Here is a 25688-nt window from a genome sequence, read left to right on the forward strand (position 1 = left end):
AATGCATAATATAAGTAGAAAGGAATTCTGGCACAAGACGAGAACGGAAGGTTTGGAGTCTGCACTACATATTTCCCGTTGAGATGAAGACGGCGGCCAGGACTGGGGCGAACAGAAAACGACGTCTCTAAAGGCAACACAGGCGCCTCAAGGTCCCGTTACAGTAACCACCCCCCTGCCTCCTTTACACCCGGGGACGGAAGGCAGAGAGCAGGACAGTGTACGACGTTCTGCTCCCCGAGGACCTGAAGGGGATCACGTGGCACAAAGAGGGTTTGCAACTACTGACCCTGGCTTCAAATAGCAAGTAACACAGAAGAGAAAAGGAAGGAAGCAAGGAAGGAAGACGAGAGCGAGGAGGAGCGGAGGAGGGGATGGCAAACGCAGAGCTTTCAAAGCCTGGTGAGTACGGTCCCCGTTCCCAGTCCTATCCTGGACCTTTGTTTGGAAGGGAAAGGCCACCCAGGCTGCATTTCTTCTTCTTCTTCTTTTTTTTTTTAAATTCATAAACTGCTTTAAAGAGAAGTTTTACATTCAGAGCAAAACAGAGGAATCTGCGGAGTTCCCATATACCCCGCCCCCACCAAGTTCAACACACCGAGGCAGTATCTTAGTTACAATCGCTGAACCTGCATGGATACATCGTTACCACCCAAAGCCCAGGGTTTACATCAGGGTTCACTCCTGGTGCTGTACATTCTACGGGTTTTTGAAAATGTATCATGACATGTACCCACCACTGTACTGTTACTGTACGGAATAGTTTCACTGCCCTCAAAACGCTCTGCCCACACGGCCCTCCCCCAGCCCCAGCAATGACCAATGTGTTTTATTGTCTTCCTAGTTTTGCCTCTTCCAGGACGTCAACACTCGGGCTCTCACAGCGTGCAGTGTTTTCAGACGGGCTTCTTTCACTTAGTCATGCACACCGAGGTTTCCTCCATGGCTTGAGAGCTCACTTCTTTCTAGTGTTGAATAATATTCCATTGTCTAGACGTATCGCAGTTTATTTGTTCACTCACCTACTGAAGGACATCTTGGTGGCTTCCAAGGTTTGACAATTATGACTAAAGCTGCTGTGAACACGTGTGCAGGTTCCTGTGTGGACGTAAGTTTTCAGTTCATCTGGGTAAATACTCAGGAGCATGACGGGTGGATCGTTCGGTAAAGACCACGTTTAGCTTCGTAAGACACTGTCGAGCTCTCTTCCACGGTGGCTGTGCTAATAATTCTGAAAGAGCCACGAGTAAAATTCCGAATCGCCTGCCAGACTTCTGATCAGGCAGAAAGATGCCCCCCGCCCCTCATGTTTGTCTGACACTGGGATGTGTGCTAGCGAGATGTCTGTGGTCCTCGGGTGAGGCATCAACAACACGGAGTTACACAGGGAGAAAACATTCCCATTTCAAGGCTTTGTGCAAAAGCTCTAATCTCTACTTGGGCTAATCTCCCTCTGTCTCCTCGGTAACATTTGCTTGTCAAGGAATAAGTCAGGAAGGTGACTGTGAAACGACCAGGGCTGGGAAAACACCACCCCAGTTAGCCTGGGTCACCCAACCTCTTCAGCCCAAGGCCGAACTAACTTCCATAATTTCTTGTTACATCAAAACAACAATGACAAAAAACTAAACACCTCTTTGGATTCTCTTCTGCCAACCTGATATTTTCAAGAACCTCCTTAAGAGCAAGATACACTAAGAATATGATACCCGCAGTAACAGGGGCCAAGGTTTAGCCCACCCAAGCCACACTGCACTGGGCACAGTGCCCGGCTCCCACGGGGGTGGCTGAGGCCCGGCCAGCTTGCAGGCAGTGACACCGTGGGGCGGGGGGATGGTGCAGAGCCAGGATGCGACCCTCTGTCACGGTGCCCCTCTATGCGAGCAGGACAGGAGTGGGGTGAGGACATCTGAGGTGCTGCCCCGGCCCCGGGGACCTTCACCCACCCTTCCTTCCTGCTCTGCTCGGTGACAATGATGATGATTGTGAGCAGGTAAAACGCATCCCGGTCTATAGCGTCATTCACCTGTGGCCGAGACCCAGGACTCCGTACGGGCCCGGGGTGCTGGTGCCAGAGGAACAGAGGCCACAGACCATCTGCCTAAATACATACGCTACAAACTGAGCTCGCGATATGGACTAGCTGTTCTCTCCGTGCGCCTTGCCCGCGGACTTCCCCCGGCGCTCTGCTCTGGCTGCCGCAACAGCACGGCTCCAACAACAGGCGTCTACTGGTCACGGTTCTGGAGAGTCGAAGCGCAAGGTCAGGATGCTGGCAGGGCAGCAGCCCCCTCGCTGTGCTCTCACCGGCCTGTCCTCCGTGAGCTGCCCTCCTGGTGTCTCTTATGAAAACCTCAGTGCTCTCTGAGGGGGTCCCACCCCAATGACCTCATCTGGCTGTGATCACCTCCTGGAAAGCCCTGCCCCTATGGACAGTCACACTGGCGCCACCTTCAACACACCGATTTTGGGGGAACAGGATTCCACCTGTAATTCTTCCCAACAACCCGGAAGGCCAGGTTCGACTGGAGAATTCAGGGGCCCCTGAGATGCCCTCCGGACACGGAGACATGGCCCGCCTGACTGCTCTTGCCGCCCCCTCCACCACGGCCATGACGAGCCTCCCGCACGTCCCAGCTCTGTCCCATCTGCCCATCGGACGCTAGCGTGTCTGCGCCAGCAGGGCGGCACCCCGCGGGGCGATGGCATGGGGGGGAGGGAGAGGCTGCGCGGGTCCTGGGAGGGAGTTCTCAGACCCCAGGTGGTCACATCCCTTTGACCCTACAGACCCCAAGCCTGTGAGGACAGCTCAGGCTGGGGAGGCCCGATGAGAGCCCTGTAACGTTGGGGGCGCAAACTTCAGCCTGCAGCCCAAATCCAGCCCAACCCTGCTGGGTGCAGCCTGGGAGCTAAGCATGGTTTTAAGTTTCCTGAATGCGAGAGAAAAAATGTAACAAAGATGATCAGTCTTTGGAGCCTTTTGGCAGGAACAGCTGCTCAAACTGGAGAAATCTAAAATTTAGATGAAGGCAAAGGCTAAAGCACTTACCCTCTAGCCCTCAGCAGAACAAGCTTCTGATCCTGGCTCTGTGACCCAGGGCAGGGGCCTCTCTTGCCTGGGTTCTCGGCGCTTTTGAGACCTGCCCCCGCGGGGTGCTGTGCTGCGGATTCTCAAAGCCAGCTGTGCAGGAGGCTGTCCCCAAAGACGGCCACAGTGCCCCTCGCTCCCATCCTGTATGGCCCCTGCAGCGTGACAGCACCACGCCTCCCACCAGGATTTAGTACTTACATCACCTCCCCTAGATGCCGGGCTGGCTGTGGACTTGCTCCGACCTGGAGAAGGTGGTGGGAATGACACAGTAATCAAGTTCTAGGTGAAGCTTAAGGGGCCTCCACTTTTTTGGGGGGCCTGTGTTGTACCCTCTTGGGAGTCACCGTGGCGAGACGCTCTGGATAAACTATTGAACGAGGAGAAATCTCACGGAGGACAGAACACGGAGAGGAGGACCCGTGGGTCTCGGCCAAGAGCCAGCAGCCCGGGGCCCCCGTGGGACCACCCTCCAGGGCCCAGCAGGGCCACAGCGGCCGGCACATGCCGGGCAGAATCCCAGCGATAACGTGGCTTCGGTTTTAAGCCATTCAGTCTTGGGTGGTTACACAGCAGCAGCAAGTTGAAACAACTGTCAAATAACAGACGCGAATGTACGCAGCCCTCCCCTGGAGGCAGGCCAGGCTTCTTACATGCAAGACTTCAGCCTCAAAGTCGTATCCCCATTCCACAGACGTCGCCCCAAGTTCTTAAAAGAGCAGAACTACAGCCAGAGCTGACTACACAACGATAGAGAAAAGGCCACCTGAAGTCAAACAGGAAGTCCTTCCTTCTCAGAAACATCGCGTCTGCGTGGGGCTAAGGTAGAGTCGAGCTGAATTAATCTGGAATCGGAGGCGCCACCATCAGCCTCTAGTCTCTCTCCGAGCGGTTCTCAAGCTTGGCCACTGTGGCCCTGGTCACTGGTCTAGGCTGCGGTGGCAGGCGGGGGGGCGCGGGGCCGGATTCACTGCTCCGCGCCCCCTTCAGAGCCCCCTTATCTCAGGCCTCCTCTGCTGAGCAGGGAGCCCTTCAAGCCCTTTGTTCACTGTGGCTCTGAACAAAATAACCACTTGTGCAGTGAAGGAACGAACTGGGAGTCAGGAACACATTTGCGCCTGTAAGACCTTAATCGGCTGGAATAAAATATTTTCCAGAATTTCAGTCCGGTGGTCTTCACAGATGCGTGTGGAAGGGGGCACTGAGGCATGAGGGCCCCGGCCCGGCCACCTGCCGTCTACGAGCCCTGCACGGGACTCCTCTCCTCCCCGCGACTCCTCTTGTCTGGAGAACAGGGACAACGCCACTCAGCCAAGGACTGCTGTTAAATGACACGAAGTCACAGGGGCAAGCGCATGGTCCACACCCGCCAATGAGAGCAGACTGGTCATCTCCGTCCAGACACCCACCCCGTCCTCCCCACGGCAAGGTGAAAAGGGATTCAGTGATCCCTGACCCGTTTTTGCAAGATTTAAGCAAATCCCCAACTGAAGGGCCAACTCATGTAGCCATGGGATTCCTGGAGTAAAGACTTATCAGGGCGTCACTGGTGCTTGGAAAACAAAGACGGGGCCTGGATGGAGGGAGGCTCACTTGCACCCCCGGAGGGAGGTGGTCAGTCCCTGGGCAGCCCTCCTCCCGGGACCACAGCTGCTGCAGGGAGAAGCTGATCAGCCCCGGGTTCAGAGCCCAGCCTGCCTTGGATCTGGGGCGTGGGAAAAATGAACGAATCTCTGCCCCTTGGGTTCATCATCTGGGAAACAGGGCCAGTAACACCGACTCTGCAGACGCAACTGAAGGATTAAACAGACTCACGTCGATGAGGCGCCCTTCCCTGGCTCTCACACGCAGCAGGCACCCATCAAGGGGCAGCTAAGTCACCAGGAGCTGGTCATCTGTGGAGGGAGGGCTGGGAGGGGGAGGGGGAGAACAGACTGGGGCTGCCTCATGGACCACGATATCACAGAAGGGGTCAAATGCTCCAGAGAACAGGCTGAACTCATTAAACTCTGATGCCACAAAAATGAGACAGTTAAAGAGACGCAGGCAGACGAGCAAATATATGAGATAATATAACCAACACCATTCCTCGAAAAGGTCTGAGACGAGTTATATAAGTTAAGGAAGAACTGCCCCCCAGAACGCCTGGCCTGGGCTCTTTAAACATTTCTTGGGGGGAAAGCGGCTGCTTCATCTTCTCTGTGACGCTGGAGTCACTGGACCGTGACCTGACGCAGTGGGAAGCTGGCCTTCGATAGAAAGCAAGCGTCTTCTGGTTTATCGTTCTTTCTTTAATCAAGGGCTTTCTCCGCGGCCGCCCGCCTGGGCTGGGTTGGGGTCAGCGGCCCAGAGGCGCTGATCTCAGAGGGGCCACTGCTGGCACTCACTGGCTTCTTTCCATCTCGTTTCCCCGTTTCTTCCCAGCTTGGCAGGGGCTAATTTACGGCCTGGCTGCTCGGCCGTGTGCACCAAACGAGGTCTTTTCTCATGTGACTTTTAGATCTCTTTTATTCTCTGCCCCTCTCTACAACTCTTTCCCCAGAGTCCAGGAGAAGCTCCGGGGAGGTCGGTACTCTGGCCCCTCGGGTCCTGAGCTGACTTCCCGTCCACCTTGGACCCTTGGGGAGCCCCGGCGGTGGGTGAGGGGGGGCGCGGGGCCACACCCCTGCCCCCGCACGCTCTGTCACCTGCCATCAGCTTTGGGTTCCAGCCCCGGAGCTCCCGACCCCTCAGTGCCTGAGCCTCGGCCCTGTGCCCCGGCCCATCTGCCCTGCCTCGGCCATGGCCAGACACACAGCTCGCTACGCCTGCCCCCAACCCCCCCACCCCACATCCCTCCTGCCCCCGGGGTAGCGGCCCACCCGTGAACAAAAGCCAAGGGTCCTGCTGCCTGGAGCTCAGCGGGAGACAAAGAAAGAAGTAAACACGTGAGCACGTGAAGTGGTCTATCCAAGGGTGACGTGCACCGCGGAAGGGGACCAGGGACGCGGCTGGAGGTCTGCCCCCTGAACCAGGGTGGCCGGGAAAGGTGACCTCCCGGAGGTGACATTTGCGCCAAGGCTTCAAGGAGGAGAAGGAGGGAGCAGGCTGACCCCCGGGAAAGGAGGGTCCAGGTAGAGGGAAGGAGAGAAGAATCAGGCATATTTTACATAAAAATGCAGACTTCTGGCTGTCGTCATGGGCAATCCCGTGCTGGCCTTCTCGCAGGGCTGAAAGGAGAGCCCAGCACCCCCGGGACGGGCCTCCAGCTCTCTGAACACAACCAGCCCAACACGGATGGCAAGTGTGTGCGTCTGCCTGGGGCAGTTGGTGGCGGGGGTACCCGTAGGCTTCTCCCCCTGGGGTTGTCCCGTGCTGGAGGGCTGTCTGTCGTCACCTGGGGACACGGTCTTGCCCGTATCTCTGAGCTCCCCTGGGCTGCAGTGGCCCGCTCCTAACTGCTTCCAGCCCCTGACCCTCCTGGCAGGGGGTGCTTGGTGGACCCTCGGTGAGCACCTGAGGGGGAGGGGCTTCGAGCTGCCGGCTCACCCCGGCTTCTGAGAGGTCTGCCCAGGATGGGCAGCTGGACCACGATCCTGACTCGCTGCCCCAGAGACGGAAAGGCCTGGTCAGGACTCAGACCCCTTGGACGTTAAAGAAGAAGTGGGCCGTCACATCTCCGTGCTCGTTCCTCACTGCTCTTTCCCTCGGGGAGTCTTCTCATCTCCCTGGAGGCGCTGCCATACGTGCACAGGATACACAGGCTTTGGGGTCGGAACGTCTCGGCTGCAAATCCCACCTCTGTCTCCTGCCAAGTGGCGCAACCTCTGCTCGTGTATCAGGGGTGACCAAGCGGAAGCTGCGTTCCGAGGGCCTGGTCTGGAACAGGCACTGCCCACACTGTGGGTGACGCCCTCTGCGTGTGGGCTACACACCCCGGCACGACCGGGCCGAGAGCGAGGGGCCCGCGTGGTGCACTTGCCAAAAGCTTCTCCCCTACCGCGGCCTCGCTCTCCCAGGGAAGGGCGGGCGATGCTAGCGTCCAGGCTGCTGCTCGGCTGCGGCAGATACCTGCCTTGCGACTGGATCTCGCTCGCCCGGAGCAGCCGACGTTCAGATGCGGGATGAAACCCAGGTGAAGCCTCAAGGGCTCTCTCGCCGTCCTCGAAGGACCCTTTCTATGTCAAAGCAAAGAGTCCCCTTCACGTCGGCTTCAGGGATTAGTTCCTGATTGGTGCCCCTTTCCCAGCGTCCATCTCGGCGCCCAATTTGCGTGTCAGTGATATTTTCTGCCTTTGCTCATCTCTGCCGGCTAAGGAGATGCTACAGTACCGAGATCCATTTCGAGGCTTCTGACGAACAGCCATAAACATTTAAGCCTCCGCTTTGCCTATTTAGGAAAATGCCACCTAAGATAATTATTTTGCCTTTGCCTGACAGAAAGACTTACACAGAGGACAAGACTATTTTCACCTCTGAGCAAATTCAGAAACTTGGAACCTAGATGGTCTTTTCTCTACCCTGCAATGATTCCTTGGGTGAAATATGCCAAATTCCTGGACCCTTATGAAGAAAATGCTAGCAAAAGGCGAAACAACCTAAAGTTATTCCTGACGGAGCTCCCAAAGGAGCGCGGACTATTCTTCATTGAAAGTCAACTGGCATCTAGGTGTAGATTTTGGTTCCTGTTTGCGGCACCTCCTCTAGACGGGAAGCACTTCCAGGGCAAGGCCCCGCGTGCTCTCTTTCTGTGTCCCCACAATGCCACGCTTGGTACAGCAAGCGTGCAGGATGCTCTCTGGACACACAGACTGCTCCGGGTTTGAGTGGCTCAGCATGGCGGGCAGTGCGAAGGTCTGCAGGCGGCCTGAGTCTGGGGAGGCAGCTGGATTCCAGCACTTTTAGCAAACGTGGCCCCAGGCTGTTACTGACTGCCTCGGACACTCATCTGAAAGACAGGCCTGCTGGCCTGTTCCTCTACAGGGTTTGTGATGAGAAGAAAGTACAGAAGGAGCCCAGCACACAGTGGACACTCGATAAATGGCAGGTGCTCCCTGATTGCTTGCACAGTGGGTATAAGGAGAGGAATGAAGGCTTACAGAACCTGAGGGTATCCGGAGCCAGAACATGTGATCCAGTGTGTATCAAGAGGCCCAAAGCTTGTTTTCCATAAAGCCCTCTTTGACGGCCTGTTCCAGCATCCCTCTCCCTGATGGGTGTTCCCAGCATCCCTCTCTCTGATACCATGTCCTCAGGTTCTTAGCATGACATGGCCAACCCCATGCAGGTGCGATCTCCTAAATGGCAAACAACTTCTCAGTTCAAAGGGTCTTTTCCAGGCCAGCCTAGTCTCTGTTGGCCCAAAAAAGTGACCAGGAAGACAGCAATGGCCAGGGTCTTCTAGGACAGGCTTCTGGAAGACTGCAAGAGGCTCAGAATCCGATGTGGCAAGTGAGTCAAGTGAACGAAGGACCAACCTGCCTTGCGACCGACAAGGCATGTTCCCTTGAGATGGGGAGATGACCCTGCATTATCTGGGTGAGCCCCATGTAATCCCAAAGGTCCTCAGGAGAGGGAGGCTGGAGGGCCAGGGCTAGAAAAGAGAGGGAGAGAGATTACAAGATGCTACGCTTCCGGCACAGAAGATGTAGAAGACCCATGAGCCGAGGGCTGCAGACAAGCCCCAGAGGCTGGACCAGGCACAGATTCTCCCAGAGCTGCTGGAGGCTGTGCAGCCCCGCCGACAGTTTGGCGCTAGCCCAGTGAGACTGCTCTGGGCTTCTGACCTCCAGAACCGTAAGATAATAAATTTGTGCTGTTTTAATCCACTAAGCTGGCGGTTGTTACGGCAGCCACATGAAATTAGCACCGCGAGGAACCTTGAAAAAAAAGGCAACCAACTTCAATTATTTGGACAATGTCATCTATGTGGAACGCCGTCACCCTGGTGACGTCAGACGGCTGAGGTGTCGCTGAACACAGGAAGCTAACTGTTTGAGCAGCAGGGACCTGGTCTTGATGAAGTTCAAAAGCCACCTTTACTCCTCAAGCTGCTGCCATTCCCGGCCACCAGGCTTTGACAGCAACCGGTGGGTGTTACACAGAGTGGGCACAGCTAACAATCACAGCCTGTTTAATACGTGTCAGCCAGGAGAAGGCTTCAGAATAAATACTGCATCCGGAGGTTGCATTTTTTTCTGTACCATCTCTCTGTCCTTCACGTTTGAAAAAGATTTAAGCTCATTATATGCATGGAGATACTAAGGTGTGAGTTGTTTGCAGGGAAAGAGGTTATGTAGGTTATGTATCAAGAGAACATCCCATCTTTGCCCACGTAATTCAGAATTTAAGTTTCTAAGTCAATGTTCTAAGCCTGTGTTCCTACACTGTCTAGGAATATAACAGGCAAAACAAAGCCTTAACAAAGGGATAAAGATTAGCTTCCCTTTTGGAATAATGGGTATAACGAGGGCTGCCAGGTGCAAACACTGTACTAGGCGCCTCAGTCCTCAGCAACTCTACAGGGCGGACAGTATTACCCCTGACTTGCCACTGTAGAAACGGAGGCTCAGACAGTTTGAGAAACTTGCCTGAGCTCCCACAGCCTGTAAATAATGAAGTCAGGAGCGCAGCTCACACTGGTCGGATTTCCAATCGCGAGTCTTTTTGATTATTTCTACTGCCTCGGAGATAGATGCACGAGGCGCTATGCTGAATAAATACCACAAAGCCACCCGACAGCTAACACGAGAGCTGAAGGTTGGCCGCTCCCTGCTGGAGCTCAGTGCGGAAGGGACGGTGCCGTCCACAGGGTGGGGCGTGGTCAGAAAGGTGGCTACACAGCGACCCAGGGTTCTAACCCACCCAATCACTGGCATGTAGGAAGCTTTGTAAAGTAGGAAGAAAGCCACTCAGTATGTGTCATGACGAAGACAATGCAGCGTGGCCACTGCTGTCAACACACAAATCTTGGAGCCACTTCGCTTAGAGCCACGTGGGTGTGCTCTTCCCATGATCCACTGCGGTGTGTCGCTGAAAGCACCAATCACTGATTTTCTGACACAGAGACCAAACTTACGGTCACCAAGGGGAAGGGGGGGATAAATTAGGAGACTGGGATTAACGTATACACACTATGGCATATAAAAGAGATAAACAACAAGGACCTACTGTATAGCACAAGGAACTACATTCAATATCTTGTAATAACACGTAATGGAAAGGAAACCTGAGAACGAACCTGAATATATATATATGTATACATCGATACATACACATTTATATAACTGAATCACTTTGTTGTACACCTGAAACTAATGCATTATAAATAAACTATACTTCAATAAAAAAATAAACCATAACAAAACAAAAAATAAATCACTCTGATTTTGCTAAAGAGGCATCACCGGGACCACCTTTGACCCAGCGTTTCCATGCAGAGCCCTCTCACAAGCAAGATCCTCCCTTCTTTGCCCCACAGTGTTTCTTAAGCTGGTTTGCTGGTGACCGCGTAAGAAATACGTTCTACCACGCATGCATTTCACACGTACGTGTAACAAAGACAAAAGTTCCGTGAACCAAGGCGTATCCTTACTCTGCGTGGGGAGCTCTCGTGGTTTCTTTTTCTGTATTATTTATTCCCCACATATCGACTTGGTGATTCAGGGATGATTCTACATCCTACGAGGCGGCCGTGTCTGTAGCTGGAAAGCCCTTGGTCTAAAAAACCAGGCCAGTCGGGGTCCTACCTCCGGGGCGATGTAATCCGGGGTCCCGCAGAAGGTCCTGGTCGTCACCCCGTCCATCATGTGCTCCTTACACATCCCAAAGTCCGCAATCTTGATATGTCCTTCCGAATCCAGCATGACGTTATCTAACTTCAGGTCTCTGCAAAGAAGCGGGTGGCATCAGCATCCTTCCCATAATGTCACATGCTTTGCTCTGCTGCTCGTGAGACAGAAGCGCCCGTGAGTGGCTGCGTCCCAATGGCCCATTAACTACGGTCACGGGAGTGCTGGGCCCGGGAATCAGGACTTATTTATTTTTCCATCTCTAGAGCCCAGTGTAGTGCCTAGCATGCAGCAGGTACTTAATAAATGCAGACTGAACGAATGACTAAACGGCTGAGCTAGTGATTCCCGACCTTGGCTGTGCAGGTGAATCACCACAGATCCCAAATGAGCAGCTCTGAGGAGACCCCAGTCACCGGTTTATTAGTGTCCCACCCGGAGAGATCAGACACACAGCCAGGTGTGCAAATCACGGGCTCAGAACAACCTCGCTGGGTCGCCCGCGTCCCTTCCATTCTGCCCCGTGCTGTATGGTCTTCTAATTACTCTCCGCTTAATACTGGAGAACATTCTCCCTTCACTGTAACCAACAGCGGGAGGAACCGAATCCAGCAGTTGTCCCCTTCCCCTCCCGGCTCCCGTGTTCCTCTGCGGAGCATCGCCAACAGAAATGCAGCTTTCACTGGCCCCTCACCTCTGTGCCAAGTCAAAGGCAGAGGAAGGAGCTGGCAAAGAAAAGAAAAGCATGTTTTCTTGCAGAAGCAGAAATGAGATAAACGATCTTCTGAGGTCCGGAAACCAGAAGGTGGTTCGGATTTGCCCGGAGGATGTGGAAAGAACGGTGGTCCCCACAGGTCTCCGTGACCCGGGGCGTGGTGGTGGTGGTGTGTGTGGGGGGGTCCGCTCCATGTTCTAAGTCCCCATCACAGAACTCACACCCACAGAGCCCAGAGGTCCAGCAAAGCCTCCACAGTGCTGCAGCCAGCAGGGCTTCGATACACACCTATAAATGATGCCTCTTTTATGAAGAAAGAACAACCCAATGGAAATCTCTGCTGCGTAGAACCTGCAAAAGAAAACACCTGTCAGGTGTCTGGCTTGCTTTCGTTGGCCTCCTGGATACTTTTTACCCTCAGGATTGGGCAGCGAAATGGCAGAAGAACGGAAGACCCTGGACGAGCAGAGCTCAGCACTGCCCTGCATGTGTCGTCAACCCTCTGCCTCCAACTTCCCCAAGGAATGACACAGCCAGTAAAACGATGAAGCAGGTTTATCACCTGTCCCCAATAAGCGCTTCTTGTCTGGGGCAGGTAGACAGGTATTACTGCTTAAAGGACATTCTGAATACGATCTTTTAAAGAGTGGCTGTCTGGTGGGCTGTTCTGTCAGGGCTATGGTAGATTGGAGCAAATTTCCATTTTCCTATTCAATACATTAGTGTTTGAAAATACACTTGTGCCCTGAAGACAAGGGACAAGGTGTGATGCTCTCTCAGGTGGTTTACTCACCCCCTCACCCCTACCCCAAGCGCCAGGATTCAGACCTCATGCACCCTTTTTAATTTTTCATTCTTACAATATTCTTACAATTTTTAAAAATTTATTTATTGGCCGCGAGGCACATGGGATCTTAGTTCCCCGACCAGGGATCGAATCTGCATCCCCTTCATTGGAAGCGCAGAGTCTTAACCACTGGACCGCCAGGGAAGCCCCCTGATGCACTTTTTGAAATAATTCATAATAAAAAGCAGTTACTGCCTTCGCTTCAGAATTGTTCAGGGGTCAATATCTGAAACTCCGAATGAGTGCCGAAGGAGGTTTTAAGCTTTGCACAGCGTTTAGGAGTTCTTGACGTCTAAGAAGACACAAGGTGCTGCCCATGTAAATGTCACGCCCGGGAGGCTTCCAATAAGCACCCGTGTTTACACGAGCAGAGAAACACCATCAAACCCGCAACGGGGGGCAGGGGCACCTCTGAGGGCTGGCAGGAGACGGGGGCCGAGGAGGGAGAAGGGGGTCACAGGTGACTGTCATATGATTTTTTCGTGCTTTTCTGTATTTTTAAAGTGAAAAACTTTCCAGCAGCACAAATACAAGGGAACGGTACTAAATGGGACGGCCTGTTAGTTCATGATGGAAGGTGGCTCTTTACAGCTCTGTGTTGTCAAGCTTCGTTCTGTAACCTGTGCATTTTAATGCTCTGTAACTAACGACACGAGAGACAGGGCCACCCACCCCTTCGGTTTTGAGCATCTGCCCAAGAATGCCCCGTTCTGTCTCCAGTGAGCCTTCCCCAGACCGGCTCACCCCGCACGGGCCGGAAGTGCCCCAGGCTTGTATCTTTCAGACTGAACATCGGCCGGAACCCGATTAATGTTTGCCCACTCGATTCATCAGGGCACCTGCGCACTGGGCATCCTCACTCCGGGGACAAAAGAGCTGTGTGTTTAGATTTGCTTCTGTGAGTTTCCCGTGACTTCCTGGCCCCTGGAAAATGGGGTGATTCCTCAGGTCTCAAAGCCTCGCCTCTAGATAGATGATTCTGTGTCTCTCCCTGGAGCCCACATCTCTCTCTGGGGCCGCCGATGCCTGCATCCCACTGAGACCTCCTAAGTGATCCCCTGCAACCTGCTCCTCCGGACGGCTGCCCCTCCCCAGTCTACAGAGGGGCAGCACCTGGAGAGGCTTCTCTCTCCTCACCCCCAGGCCCCAAGTTCTGGTTTTCTTCCTCCAGAAAGTCTCTCCATGCACCGGCTAGGCTTAGGCTCCAGCCTGTGTCCTCCACACAGACTGTCACCTGCCCGGCCTCCGCCGGCCATCCTTCCATCTCCTCTTGGCCAGGGCCCCGTGGAAACTTCACCTGATGCTGCCAGGCCCCCCGAGGCCCCTTCCAGGCTCTCTTGTTCCCCAGCCAGGCCCTCTGCTCGGCCCATCACCCAGAGCCCCTTTATTTGTTCAATTAATGAGTGAACGGCTCGATCGACAAGGGTGGAATGGGGTGACAGGGCATCTATACACCTGCATCTCCAGCTTGCCGGAGGTGGAATAAACTGCTCCGGAGGAGACGTTTAGGTGGACCCTGTCAACCAACCTGCCCCCGGGAAGGTGACGGTATTCCACCCCAAACCGGGCACAGCCCCGCCTCCAGATCCCCCCAGCAGAGGCTCCCGGGTGGGAGTGCCGCGCGGTCTACGTTCGGGGACTCAATACAAACTACTCACACTGCTTGCGGTTCCTTAAATTTTCCTACTTGCTGGATGTGGTACATGAGGTCCCCGCCATTGACGTATTCCATGACGAAGTACAGCCGATCCTGAGGACCAAGGTTGACACAGGTGAGCAGGCTGACAGCGGCAGGGTGGCGGCCTCCACTCTCCCAAGTCTGCTCTGCTGTCTCATTAGTGAAACGTGGGCCACACTGGCGGGTGTGCCCAGTAGAGTCGGTCACGGTTTTCTCCCCCAAATAAAGAATAATAAGCCCTATTGCGTGAGGCCCTTGGGACGCACAGAGTCACGACGTAACCCTGAAACGACGGGTTACGTCAACCTGTCCGCTCCCAATCAGAGGAACGGCCTCAAACCTTCCCTCTTCTTCTACACGCAGAATACACTTCTAAGTTAGGGACGGCGTGAAGGATCCATATGGGCCAATTACTCCATTTTAACCAGTGTTCTGGTTCGCAACGTCTAGGAGGCAATGCCACAGTAAAGTAACGTGTTTACCCAGATGCTCCTGAGAGCAAAGCTCGTGGTGAGGTCGGGCTTGTAAATTACACGTGCTCAGTGATGCTCACTGTGAGGGATGGGACTGTACGTGGAGAGGTTAACCCAATGTTCTCTTTATGCCCAAGTGTCGTTTTTCATTTTCTGTCACTGATATGCTAAGTGCTGGCCAGTACTAAGTAAATCTGCATATTTATGAGGACAACACGCTGGGACACATGGGGAGACTGAGTGGGTGTAGGAGGAAGTAACTGCACGGCACAGGTAACAGCTGACCTCTGCTCTCTTCCAGGAAACACCACCATTTCACAGAGGTTATGATACATTAAAGCAGTGCACAGGAAGAAAGAAAAATGATGCAGCTGCTGCTAACAGCCAGGGAAACGGCTCTGGGCGCTTCAATCCCTCGCTTTCCTGTTACAAACTTTCATCTCAATTTTATTTCTCTGCTTTGTAGCTTTCCAGAGCTTAATCAGTGTCACCAGGGTTACGGGATCTGGGCTGGGTTTCTTTCTCTTCACTGCATATCGCTAACTTCCCCCCTTGGCGCTACCTAGGAGCTGTTGCTGGGAGCAGAGGGCCGGCCGGCTGCCGGCAGTAGGCTGACCCGCAGTGGCCGCGGCCCGACCCTGTGGCCCCACTGTCCACCCGAGGCTCCAGGGCGCTGCTCTGCTAGTAGCCACGATGGCTACTGAGTGCTGAGCCACGTCTGCAGGAGGACAGCCGCGGAGGCGTGCAGAGCCCGTCTTTGGGAATGGCCTCACTGTGGTGCCATCTAAATGTTTCTATTTCTTGTAGGTTACTCGCAAGCACCATGCCAGGGTCCCACGATCGGCTAACTAGCGCTTTGGAGATTGTTGTGTCCTCTCTTTAGTTAACCTATACGGCAGGGCTCAGCAAACATTTTCTGTAAAGGGCCTGACAGTGAATATTTTAGGCTCTGTGTGTGTCTTGTAACTACTCAGCTCTGCCTTTGCAGAATGAAAGCGGCAGATGCTGGGTAAGTGAAGGGGCAGGGCTGTGTCCCAAGAAAACTCTTCATGGACCTTGAAATCAGAATTTCATCTAATGCTCGCACGTTACAGAACAGTCCTTTGTCTAAACCTTTCTCAGAGCTCACAGGCCATACAAAACAGGCCAGGCGGCCACCCCCTGCTGTGCGCATTCCAGAACATACTCTGTCACGAGGGCGGGTCTCCTGATACTGTGACAGCTGGACCGGGGGTCTTAATGAGCCAGGACTGTGAGTTACCGTTTTGTCTCTCTAAGTCTTAACACTGCCCAGTGTGTGTTAAGGAAACCTTTGCTCTAAGCATTCACGGAACTAAATGGAACTAACACTAATTCTCTAAGTAGGGCACATCACAGAGGGGGATGCCCCAAATCCGCCAGTGGTACCCGGGCTGCTCGGCAGAGGAGGACGTGGGGCTGAGAGGTCCCCACGCTTCGTCTGTTCCCAGCCTCTTCCCAGGCGGAAGGCTGGCTCGGACTCCGAGGACCCTGTGCGGTTGGGGGCAGCTCCCAAGGGCCCTTACCACCGTCTGGAAGCAGGAGTGCAGCTGCGTCAGGAACGGGGGCTTGTCCGGCAGGGCCAGCACCCGCTTCTCCACCAGGGTGCACTCCACATCGTCGTCCTGGATCACCACGTCCTTCTTCAATATCTTAATGGCGTACAGCTCCTCCGTCCCCTTCCTGTCCGCCAGCATCACCTGCGGGCAGACCGAGGGCAACCTGAACGCTCCCGGCACACGGCCGGCATGGGGGCGGGGAGCCGCTCAGGCCGTGCGTGCAGACTCGTCTATGTTAATAAAGCTCCACCCCGTGTGCCGGTTTTGAAACACTGCTCGTCGCCGCACAGGAAATTCCTCAGGCTGCCTGGTTTCTACGCTGCCGAGGTTTATACTCCTTGTGGGCTGTTGCCACACGAGGGCGCCACTGCAGCCGCTGAAAGGGATACTCGACATTCTCTGCAGGAGTCTTGTGTCAGGCACCTATTACAGGAGCATCCTCAGAGCAGAAATGTGACTGACCTTTGTACACTTCTCACAAGTCAGGAGCCAAGTCCAGAAAAAAGGGGGCAGGATCAAAATCAGTGCCTGGATCTATCATGAGATATGGGGCCAGAGAAGCAAACGTAGGTACACAGGCCGACCACTGAAGAAACCCAGCTCAGCATCTGTTAATGATTACGTTTGCTTACTATGAGTCAACATTTAATTTTTTTTTTTTTTTTTTTTGCGGTACGCGGGCCTCTCACTGTTGTGGCCTCTCCCGCTGCGGAGCACAGGCTCCGGACGCACAGGCTCAGCGGCCATGGCTCACGGGCCCAGCCGCTCCGCAGCATGTGGGATCTTCCCGGACCGGGGCACGAACCCGTGTCCCCTGCATCGGCAGGCGGACTCTCAACCGCTGCGCCACCAGGGAAGCCTGGACATTTAATTTTTAGTTGTGAAAACTACTCGTCCAACATTTTGGAGAACCCACTCCGTCATGCACCCAGAAACGGAGACACACCAGGAGCCTCGTGTGGCTTTTTGGATACAGTTGTTTTTAATGAAATGGAAGTGGGAAACCACTGAGAAACGTGTGCAGAGCACAGGGAATCTAAAGGGTTGCTCTGGAATCCTCGGGGAGAACAGGACTGACCCCAACGTTCTCTGCCAAAGCCCGGCCTCGTCGTGGACCCGGCTCTCTTACCTTCCCGAAGCTGCCCTTGCCCAGCACCATGAGGAAGTTGAAGTCGGTGAGTTTCACTCTGTCGAGGTTGTTGGAAGGCTGTCTCCTGTCAGGACTAATGACTTTGTTGCCAGCAGGGCCGAGCTTGGCTTTCTAAACAACAAGCACACACGTGAAAACCATCAGTCATTCTCCCAGGGAAAAAAGTGACAGAAAACTGTGGCTGAGCTGGATACTGTGTGGGGATGGGATGGGGCGAGAGAGGGAACCAGGGTGATGAAGCATCTCTTCCTACCTCCGTGGCTATACTCACCCTAACGGCAACATTTTCAAAGGAGCAAAGAGTTGCCCGTACTCATCACAAGACGACTCTCTATGTCTTCTTTTAAAATAAATAAATAAATAAATAAATAAATAAATAAATAAATAAATAAATAATTTTTGGGCTGCATTGGTTGTTGCTGTGCGCGGGCTTTCTCTAGTTGCGGCGAGCAGGGGCTACCCTTCACTGCGGTGCGCAGGCTTCTCATTGCGGTGGTTTCTCTTGTTGTGGAGCACGGGCTCTAGGCGCGCGGGCTCAGTAGTTGTGGCTCGCGGGCTCTAGAGTGCAAGCTCAATGGTTGTGGCCCACAGGCTTAGTTGCTCCGCAGCATGTGGGATCTTCCCGGTCCAGGGCTCGAACCCGTGTCCCCTGCATTGGCAGGCGGATTCTTTTTTTTTTTTTTTTTTTTTTTTTGTGGTACGCAGGCCTCTCACTGTTGTGGCCTCTCCCGTTGCGGAGCGCAGGCTCCGGACACACAGGCTCAGCGGCCATGGCTCACGGGCCTAGCTGCTCCACGGCATGTGGGATCTTCCCGGACCGGGGCACGAACTCGTGTCCCCTGCATCGGCAGGTGGACTCTCAACCACTGCGCCACCAGGGAAGCCCCTGGCAGGCGGATTCTTAACCACTGTGCCACCAGGGAAGCCCGACTCTTTATGTCTTTAACCGAGAATCAAGTCATAGGACTCTGGCAAAGGGAGGGTTAATTCTCACCCAGGGATGGAAAGGTTAACTTCTTGGGGAAAACGGGGCTTTGTGACAGTTAGTGTAATAAAAGAAATAAACTGTGTGCTGACGCTTTCCTTATCTGCAGATTTTCCAACTTGAGATTAATCTGCAGAAACCCATGCAGGAAGGGAGAGCGTGTCCTCTGGAGAACAACTGCTTAATGGCAGGCCATGGGGATGAGTTATTGCTACTTTAAAAGGCTCAGTAAGAAGAACAGAGGGTTGGTTTTTTTTTTAGGTAAAGAGCTGGACTCATGAAGAATGGTGACGTAAGAGCATCTGGTTTCCCACGAAGCCCACAGTGCTCTTTGCACCTGAAGATTCCTGGGTCGTGACCTGTGAGTTACCCCAAGGAGTTCTCATCCACTAGACTCATGCAGTGTAAAGACCACCCCTCGGTACTCTCACGGGGAGTTAGAGTCTCAGGTCAGAGGTGAAAGGTGCAGAGGAGACAAGGCAAGGGGACCACACGGGGCATCTGGGCTGGTGGGGGAGCCCGTGGAGGCGCTGGAGCAGGTGTGGGCTTCCCCACAGGCTGAAATCCACCTGCCGGGGAGGCGCCGGTTGCCGGTCAGCAGCTGGAAAGGCAGCCCTGAGCCGAACGGCAAAGACTCTGGCTCTGGCCCTGTTCTTAATGAGGGGGTCCAGCAGATCTGAGCAAGGGCAGCTCTGGCTCCCAGGGAGATGGCAGGAGGTGGAGAAGGCTCTCGAGAGCTGTTGTGTATGACCAGAGCGGCCCCAGCCCTTGGGGGGAAACGTGGATTACTTCTTTAGCAGCAGAGGAGGCTCTCGAGGAATCACCCACCCTCCCCAGGCGCAGGAGCCCCTCATGCACAGTTACTGAGTGAGCTGCTTGCAGCCGGCTCTGCTGGGGAGGTCTGCGTTTGCAGAAGGAGCCCGTCAGCCGCCTCCGCGGCCCCAGACCCGGTCCCGCACTCGGCACGAGCTGTGCACTCAGCATTATGGTAGAAGGAAGGAAGAAGTGAAGCCCGATCGTGTTCATCACATGCTGGGCTGTTAGGTGACGCTTTTCTCTGATCAAAATAACCCATTCGTAGAGAGATCAAACCCTGGGGCTTGAGTGCCAGCTCGGATGAACTGAGTGAACCCATCTAAGCAGAGGCACTAAAACATGGGGGAAGGATGGCCCAACTCTTTTGCTTCAAGGCTGGAAGTATTTAAGGCAGTTGTACTAGGGCCCTAGTGACAGCGCACGTGCGAGGTGGCGGGAAAGACGCGTGAACCTGGGACCACTGGAAACACAGATGCTCCAGAGAAACAAAACCTGAAGGAGACCTCAGCTGGCCTCCCCGCTGGCAAAGGGTGGAAGGAGTTTTCAGACAGACTTGTGAGGAGCCAGGACGTAACCACGTGGGTTACATTCACCCCCCTCAACCGCAGGACCAGCCCTGTCCTCCAAACATCAGCCCAAGAACGATTCCAACTTGATAAGCCTTCTCGTTTGTGCCTATATTTAGATAATCAGGAAGTTCAAGACGGGAACGCCGACTGTGCTCCTCTATTCCGTTCTTCCGAAGGCCACAGAGAGAAAAGGGGTCAGAAAGCGGGACAGAGACTTTAACTTCATCGGGAACTTCATGATGACGTCTGCAAAGGCCCAAATGCAGGGGCCTCACGCTCCAGGTGCTGGAACAGCTGAGAGGGAGCAGGAACGTGCCTGCTGCCGCGCTCCCTGAGCAGGTGCCCCTGGTGGCCCCGGTGGCCTTGCCCAACCGTCCCTGCCCCTCCCTCCTCTGGCGCTTCAACTCCAGTGCAGGAGCGGACACGGCTGATGCAGTGAGGCCTCCAACCTGACGCGGGGCTCACAAGCCCACATCGGCCGCCTGAAGAACAGCAATGACCTTCTGAGCCCCACCGGCCTCCGAGCAGGACAGAGACCTGCCCTTCCCGGCCTGCATACTGTTGACAGAACTCCGGGTGTCAGGAACGTAATTCAGACTCCACCAGGAGTGCAAACAAAATCAATGTATGTCCAGGGATACCGGGTCTCACGGCAGAGCTGTGGGCAAACCCATGAGGCAACAGAATAATCGTGCTGACATCTCTCGCTCACAGCAATGTAAACACGACCCGGCCCAGTCTGATGCCCTGCGGGGTCCGTGAGCAGGTGGGGGTCCACATCACGGAGACCGGAAAGCCGGTTACCTCCCGAAGGCTGAAACTCCGAGGAGAGAGAGCATCACCAGGGCTGCCGATGCCCTATGCTGAGGAAGCTCAGATCCTGAGTGAAGGAAGCTGATGCAGGGCCGGGCTCTGAGCCGCAGCCGACGGCAGGGAGCTGCAGTGAGGCCCCGTCCTCCACCCCGCAGGTGGGACGCCTCAGCCCTGACGTCCTGTGTTAATTTCTCTAGTGAGCAGCAGCCCAGAGTCCGCAGTGCGAGTCCCAGCTCAGCACACGGCGTGTGGCCGGGCACAAGCCCCCGAGCCCCTCGGAGCCTCTGGTCCATCCTCTGTGAGACAGGGTGACCCTGCTGGCCTCCCTCTCGCCGGGCTCTTGGGAGGAACACGGTAACTGGTACCCAGCAAGGGCTCGACGTGTGGCACCTCTCATTTTTCTTCCTAGTCACCTCCATTTTCCCAAGAGGGCCCAGTGGAGCCCCAGCAAGAGTGTCTGCTCAGCACACAGTGGGTTTTCAGAACCCCCGGGTCCTCGTGTGTGACTTCAGAACACGGTAGCACGTATTCCACAAATATCTGTGTGTCCGTCATGCCTCAGACATGGGGGCTAGGTGCTGAGGAAACCAGATCAATAAGTAGCCTCTCCTCTGAAGAACCTGCAGTGCAAGGGTCCTGTGGTCCGTGGACCGGCCACATCGGCATCACCAGGCGGCTTGTCAGAAATGCAGCCTCTCCACCCCACCCCAGATCCACCAAATCAGAACATGCTTTTCCAACAAGACCCTCAAGTGATTCCTGCACACATTTAAAGCTTGAGATGTGCTGATCTAAGACAATCGAAATGTTTCTCCCCCAGATTCAACGATCCCAAGACTGTTTTCACCTCTAAACACCTTCAATTATCACATAAATCAAGGGCAGCTCTGGAAGGAGCCCCTGACTTGGATTCTAAAGAGCTTGGATCAAATCTTGGCCTTATCCATATTCACTGTGTGAGCCTGGGCAGATTACACGGCCTCTCTGGGGCTTGGGTCCCTCACGTTTAATACGGGGGTGATAAGACCTCTACATCCCTGGGCGATGCTGCAGATGAAACGAGGAATCCTTTTCGAGAGCCACCACCACAGCTCCTCAGAGCACACCCTTCAGCTTGGTCTCCTTTCCTTTGCCCCGGGAGGGAGACACTGTCGGTGCCTACCCCAGGCTCCTGGCACACACCTGCTCCCTGACGGCGGGTCAAAGGCCTCTGTGAGCAGCTGCAGGCTGCCTGGTGCGTGGATCGGAAACCCTGTGCCCCGTGGGTACGTGTCGGGGCTGCAGACAGACTCCCCAGGGGCTCGGGACCTGTGGGGAGGTCGAGGCGTGTCCCCGGGGGCTTCCGTGCCCTCCTGGTGGGCAGGACAGGAAACGGGTCTCAGCAACTGCTCACCCCGATTTCTGAAGAATCTTATGTAGCCCCCGAAGTGGCTGGGCTAGGACTAGGCGCAGGAAAAGACCTCAACTTATTAAAATGGCATAGAAAGTTTTAAAAGAGGAAATACAAATGGAAACTATGTATAGTGTTGCAGAATACAATAGCGACTTTAAATGCTGAAGCCTTAGCGTGCCCTTTTTTTTTTTTTTCAATTAGACTGAAACACAGCATGGTTTATCGGCTATGATTAAACAACTGAGAACCCAGGATCCTTAGGTTCCTTGAAAGATGGCGTATCAGCGTGAGGCCCAGTCTGGTATCATGGTGCTAACTGGATTACCAGGACTCGAGAACAGGCAGTACTGTTTCCCTGTCGGAAAATTTACTAATAGCCAGCGTGTGTCTCATTTTATACGACAGGTACATTCTTGTGAAGTCATAACCGCCTGCCATCATTGAAGGGGTTCACGATTTAAAGGACTCCTAGTGTGGCGTCTCTGTAAATCACACAGAGCGAGTCAGAATACTGTAGAGGCCCCCAGTGGGTCTGTCCTGCAATCACACAGCCTTTGGGAAACCCTCTGAAGTTTGCTTTCCCGTTTAACTACATTCTAGTCGTTCCTATTTGGTAAAAGTGTTTCCGATAACACACATAGTATTTGCTAGCATAGTAGAAAATGTGGCTTTGATGAATATATTTACCATAGATGTTTGTAAAGTGTAGAGAGAGGAACCTGACGACAGAAGGTTCTTCCTATTCTAAGATTCCGAGGGCAGACAGGCCAACAACGACCAGGTGTAGGGGCGGAAGAATAATTGTAAATTTCTTCTACAGTTTTTTTTCTGCTATAAAAACGTTCTGTGTCTGTATCTGTACATCTGAACAACCTGGCAGTGTAAGACTGATGGTGCTTTGGTGCTCTGCTCCATCAACCAGGGCGTGGGTAACAGAAAGAGCCAGGCCACGTATAACCACGGGCCCCACACAGCATCCTGCCTCTAAGGTGACGTGCTCACCTGCAACCAGAGCAACGTTAATTACCTACCACTTACGTGTGGAATCTAAAATACGACACAAATGAACTTGTCTACGAAACAGAAACAGACTCACAGACACAGAGGACAGACTGGTGGTTGCCGAGGGGAACGCGGTGGGGGAGGGAGGGATTGGGAGTTTGGGGTTAGCAGGTGCAAACTAGTGTATATAGGATGGATGAACAAGGTCCGACTGTATAAGCACAGGGAACTATATTCAATATCCTGTGATAAACCACATGGAAAAGAATATGAAAAAAGAACATACATATGTATAACTGAATCACTTTGCTGTACAGCAGAAATTAACATAACGTTGTAAATCAACTACACTTTAATAAATTTTTTTTTCTTTTAAAAGAGAAATCAAGTGGTTTCAGGAGAAGAAAACCACAAAGGAAAGCGTTTTCCATGACACTGTTAATGGAGCACGTCCTGTGTATTTCTCATAAGCCACAAGTCACGGCTATTACCTCGACTCAGTAAGTGGGCAATGGGTTAAGACGATGCTACTTAATGGGCATTAGAGCCTCCTGGGTAAGCACAGTCAGAGTAAATAAAACGCCTGCTGCTCTCTGGCTAAATAATTTTTCATCTTCTGGAACATGCCAGGCATGCTTGCTGCCCGAGGGTCTCTGCACTCTCTCCTTCTCTGCCCACACGGGCAGGGCATTTTCCCGTCTCTGCTCAGGTGATGCTTTAACCTCGAGGCTTCAACATGGCACCCTGTCGTCCCTCAAGCTCTCCTCACTACCTATTTATATATTTCTTTCTCCCTTTGTCAGAAGGAGGGCGGGAACCTCACCTGTTCTGTTCACTGATGTGTCTCCAGTGCCCAGGAGAGAGCCCAGGGTGGAGTGATCCTCAAATACTTCTAGACTGAATGGAAGGATTGGGGAAGGCAATTCCTTCGAATATGAAACTTTATGAAAGGCAGAGTTATTGCTTTTAAATACTTTCTGTAAGAATGCTGCTTCTTGTTATAAAAGTAATACGTGTTCAGTTTAGAAAATTTAACTGGCATGGACAAGTTAAAAAAAGGCCATTTAAAATATCCATTATTTTAATCACGAGATAATCACTGTGAACGTTTTGTGAGATACGCTTCTAACCCTCTCTCCTCATGTTCTCGTATTTGGCCTGCACACAACTCTATTGTTTGTAAGCTGTCTTTCCCGTGTGTACGATGCGATCTTTTTAGCTACAGGCGCTCTTCTACCGCGAGGCTTCAGGGACTGTGTGACGCCCCCGCGGCACCGCGCGGCTCTCCTGCACTGGGTCTGACTGTTCCCCTAGTGCTGGACACCTGGGTTGTTTCCGACTTTCACTGTCATCAACGTACAGATGAACAATTGTGTAATCCACGTCTCTGAGCAACCCCGTCTCCCCAGGGTAGGTTCCTGCTGTGGGACTGCCAGGTCAAGGGGTCCTGGTGTTGCAAAGGCTGGTACACAAGGCCGGACGTTCAAATCTGGCCACGGAAAGTCAGAGAGAAAGGGGGACACCCAAAGCCTCAGGGCAGACTCATCCCTGAAGGCAGGATCTTGGTTTCTTTTAGGTCCCGCGTCTAATTCCGTGGTTGGAATCCCTAAGAGCACTTCGTTTTCAGATTTGGCTTCGTCTACGTGCTTTATATCAGCCGCCAAGATGGAAGCACACCTTCACCTCCAGATAACATGGAGAGCAGTCTTGGGAGAGAAGTTACTTGGCTCAGAGAGCTTAACGGTGGTTCTTAGGTAAGCGAACCCCTCAAGTAACCCCACGTCCCTGACTCGGCAGTACAATCCAAACTGCAACTGCAACCTCCCTGCAACCTGTGTCCTCCTACACACCTGTGTGGACACCTGCCCACTAGAGTCCTCTCCTGGATTTGGGAATCACGGGGAGACAGCAAATCACAGGTGTGTGCCATTCAGCTGTGGGCAGGGGCCTCAGAACCAGAGTCCTGCAGCCACAGAAAGTCCTTGAAAAGGTCAGACCTGCCTATGGTCCAGTTGAAGATGCTCCCGTCCGGAAAGCTAACTCTGCTCCGCAGGGCCACGGAGCTGGGTCACGACCGCACCGGCGGGGGCAGAGAAGAACGCTACCCTCCTCTACATCAGTCCTTGAGACAGGGCCCTGGGTCATCCCGCAAAGGGTCATTCCCCGGTGCTAAGACTGAGGGAGCGTTTAGTATTTGAAAGAAGTTGGAAATAAGCTACTCAAGGCCACCCGTGTTACAGATGAGGAAGCTGGGGCCCAGGGGGCCTAGTGGATGTGTCTAAATCAGTTTTCCTCCCTAGCTTCTGAATCCAACACCCTGATCTTTGAATTCAGTGCTCACCCTCCTATATCTAGGGTAGGCAAATGTTTTCCATAAAGGAACAGAGATTAAGTGTTTTCTTTGCAAGCCAAATACCGTTTCCGTCGTAGCTACTCAGCTCTGCCGCTGCAGTGGGAGAGCTACGTGAATGAGCTCTCGGGTGAACGAGCCTGGCTGTGTTCCAATAAAACCTTATTCACAGAAACAGGCAGCAGCCAGGATCCGGCCTGTGGGCTGCAGTTCGCCTACTCTTACCCTCAGTCACACAGGTTCCCAAACCGTTCATCCTCGTTTGCAGTTAGATCGAAACACAACGTCTCTCTCCTTGCTAAGCGAGCAGAACGGCAACAATTAAGAACCTCGAGTGCACCTGAACTAAGTTACTACTCGGCCTCTTCCACGACCAGCACCGGGAAAAGCTGCTTTGCAGCCAAACAGCGTGGCGAGTGGCGTACTTGTTCGGTAGAGCAAACATTCCTGGGGAAACCGCATT

At 53.6% G+C, this 25688-nt stretch overlaps 1 protein-coding gene across 1 annotated transcript in view; it reads right to left on the reverse strand.

Annotated features, from left to right (window-relative positions):
- Positions 1-25688, reverse strand: part of PRKCA (protein kinase C alpha) — a 364351-nt gene that overhangs the window by 24338 nt on the left and 314325 nt on the right. Inside the window, exons 9-13 of the mRNA XM_065897487.1 lie at positions 17277-17408; positions 16115-16288; positions 14078-14169; positions 11861-11923; positions 10816-10954 (exon numbers count right to left, since the gene is read on the reverse strand). Coding sequence (XP_065753559.1) covers positions 10816-10954; positions 11861-11923; positions 14078-14169; positions 16115-16288; positions 17277-17408 — 600 coding nt within the window. The remainder of the gene's footprint in view (positions 1-10815; positions 10955-11860; positions 11924-14077; positions 14170-16114; positions 16289-17276; positions 17409-25688) is intronic.

The sequence above is a fragment of the Phocoena phocoena genome, chromosome 19, assembly GCF_963924675.1.
Source record: "Phocoena phocoena chromosome 19, mPhoPho1.1, whole genome shotgun sequence".
Classification (NCBI taxonomy): Eukaryota; Metazoa; Chordata; class Mammalia; order Artiodactyla; family Phocoenidae; genus Phocoena; species Phocoena phocoena.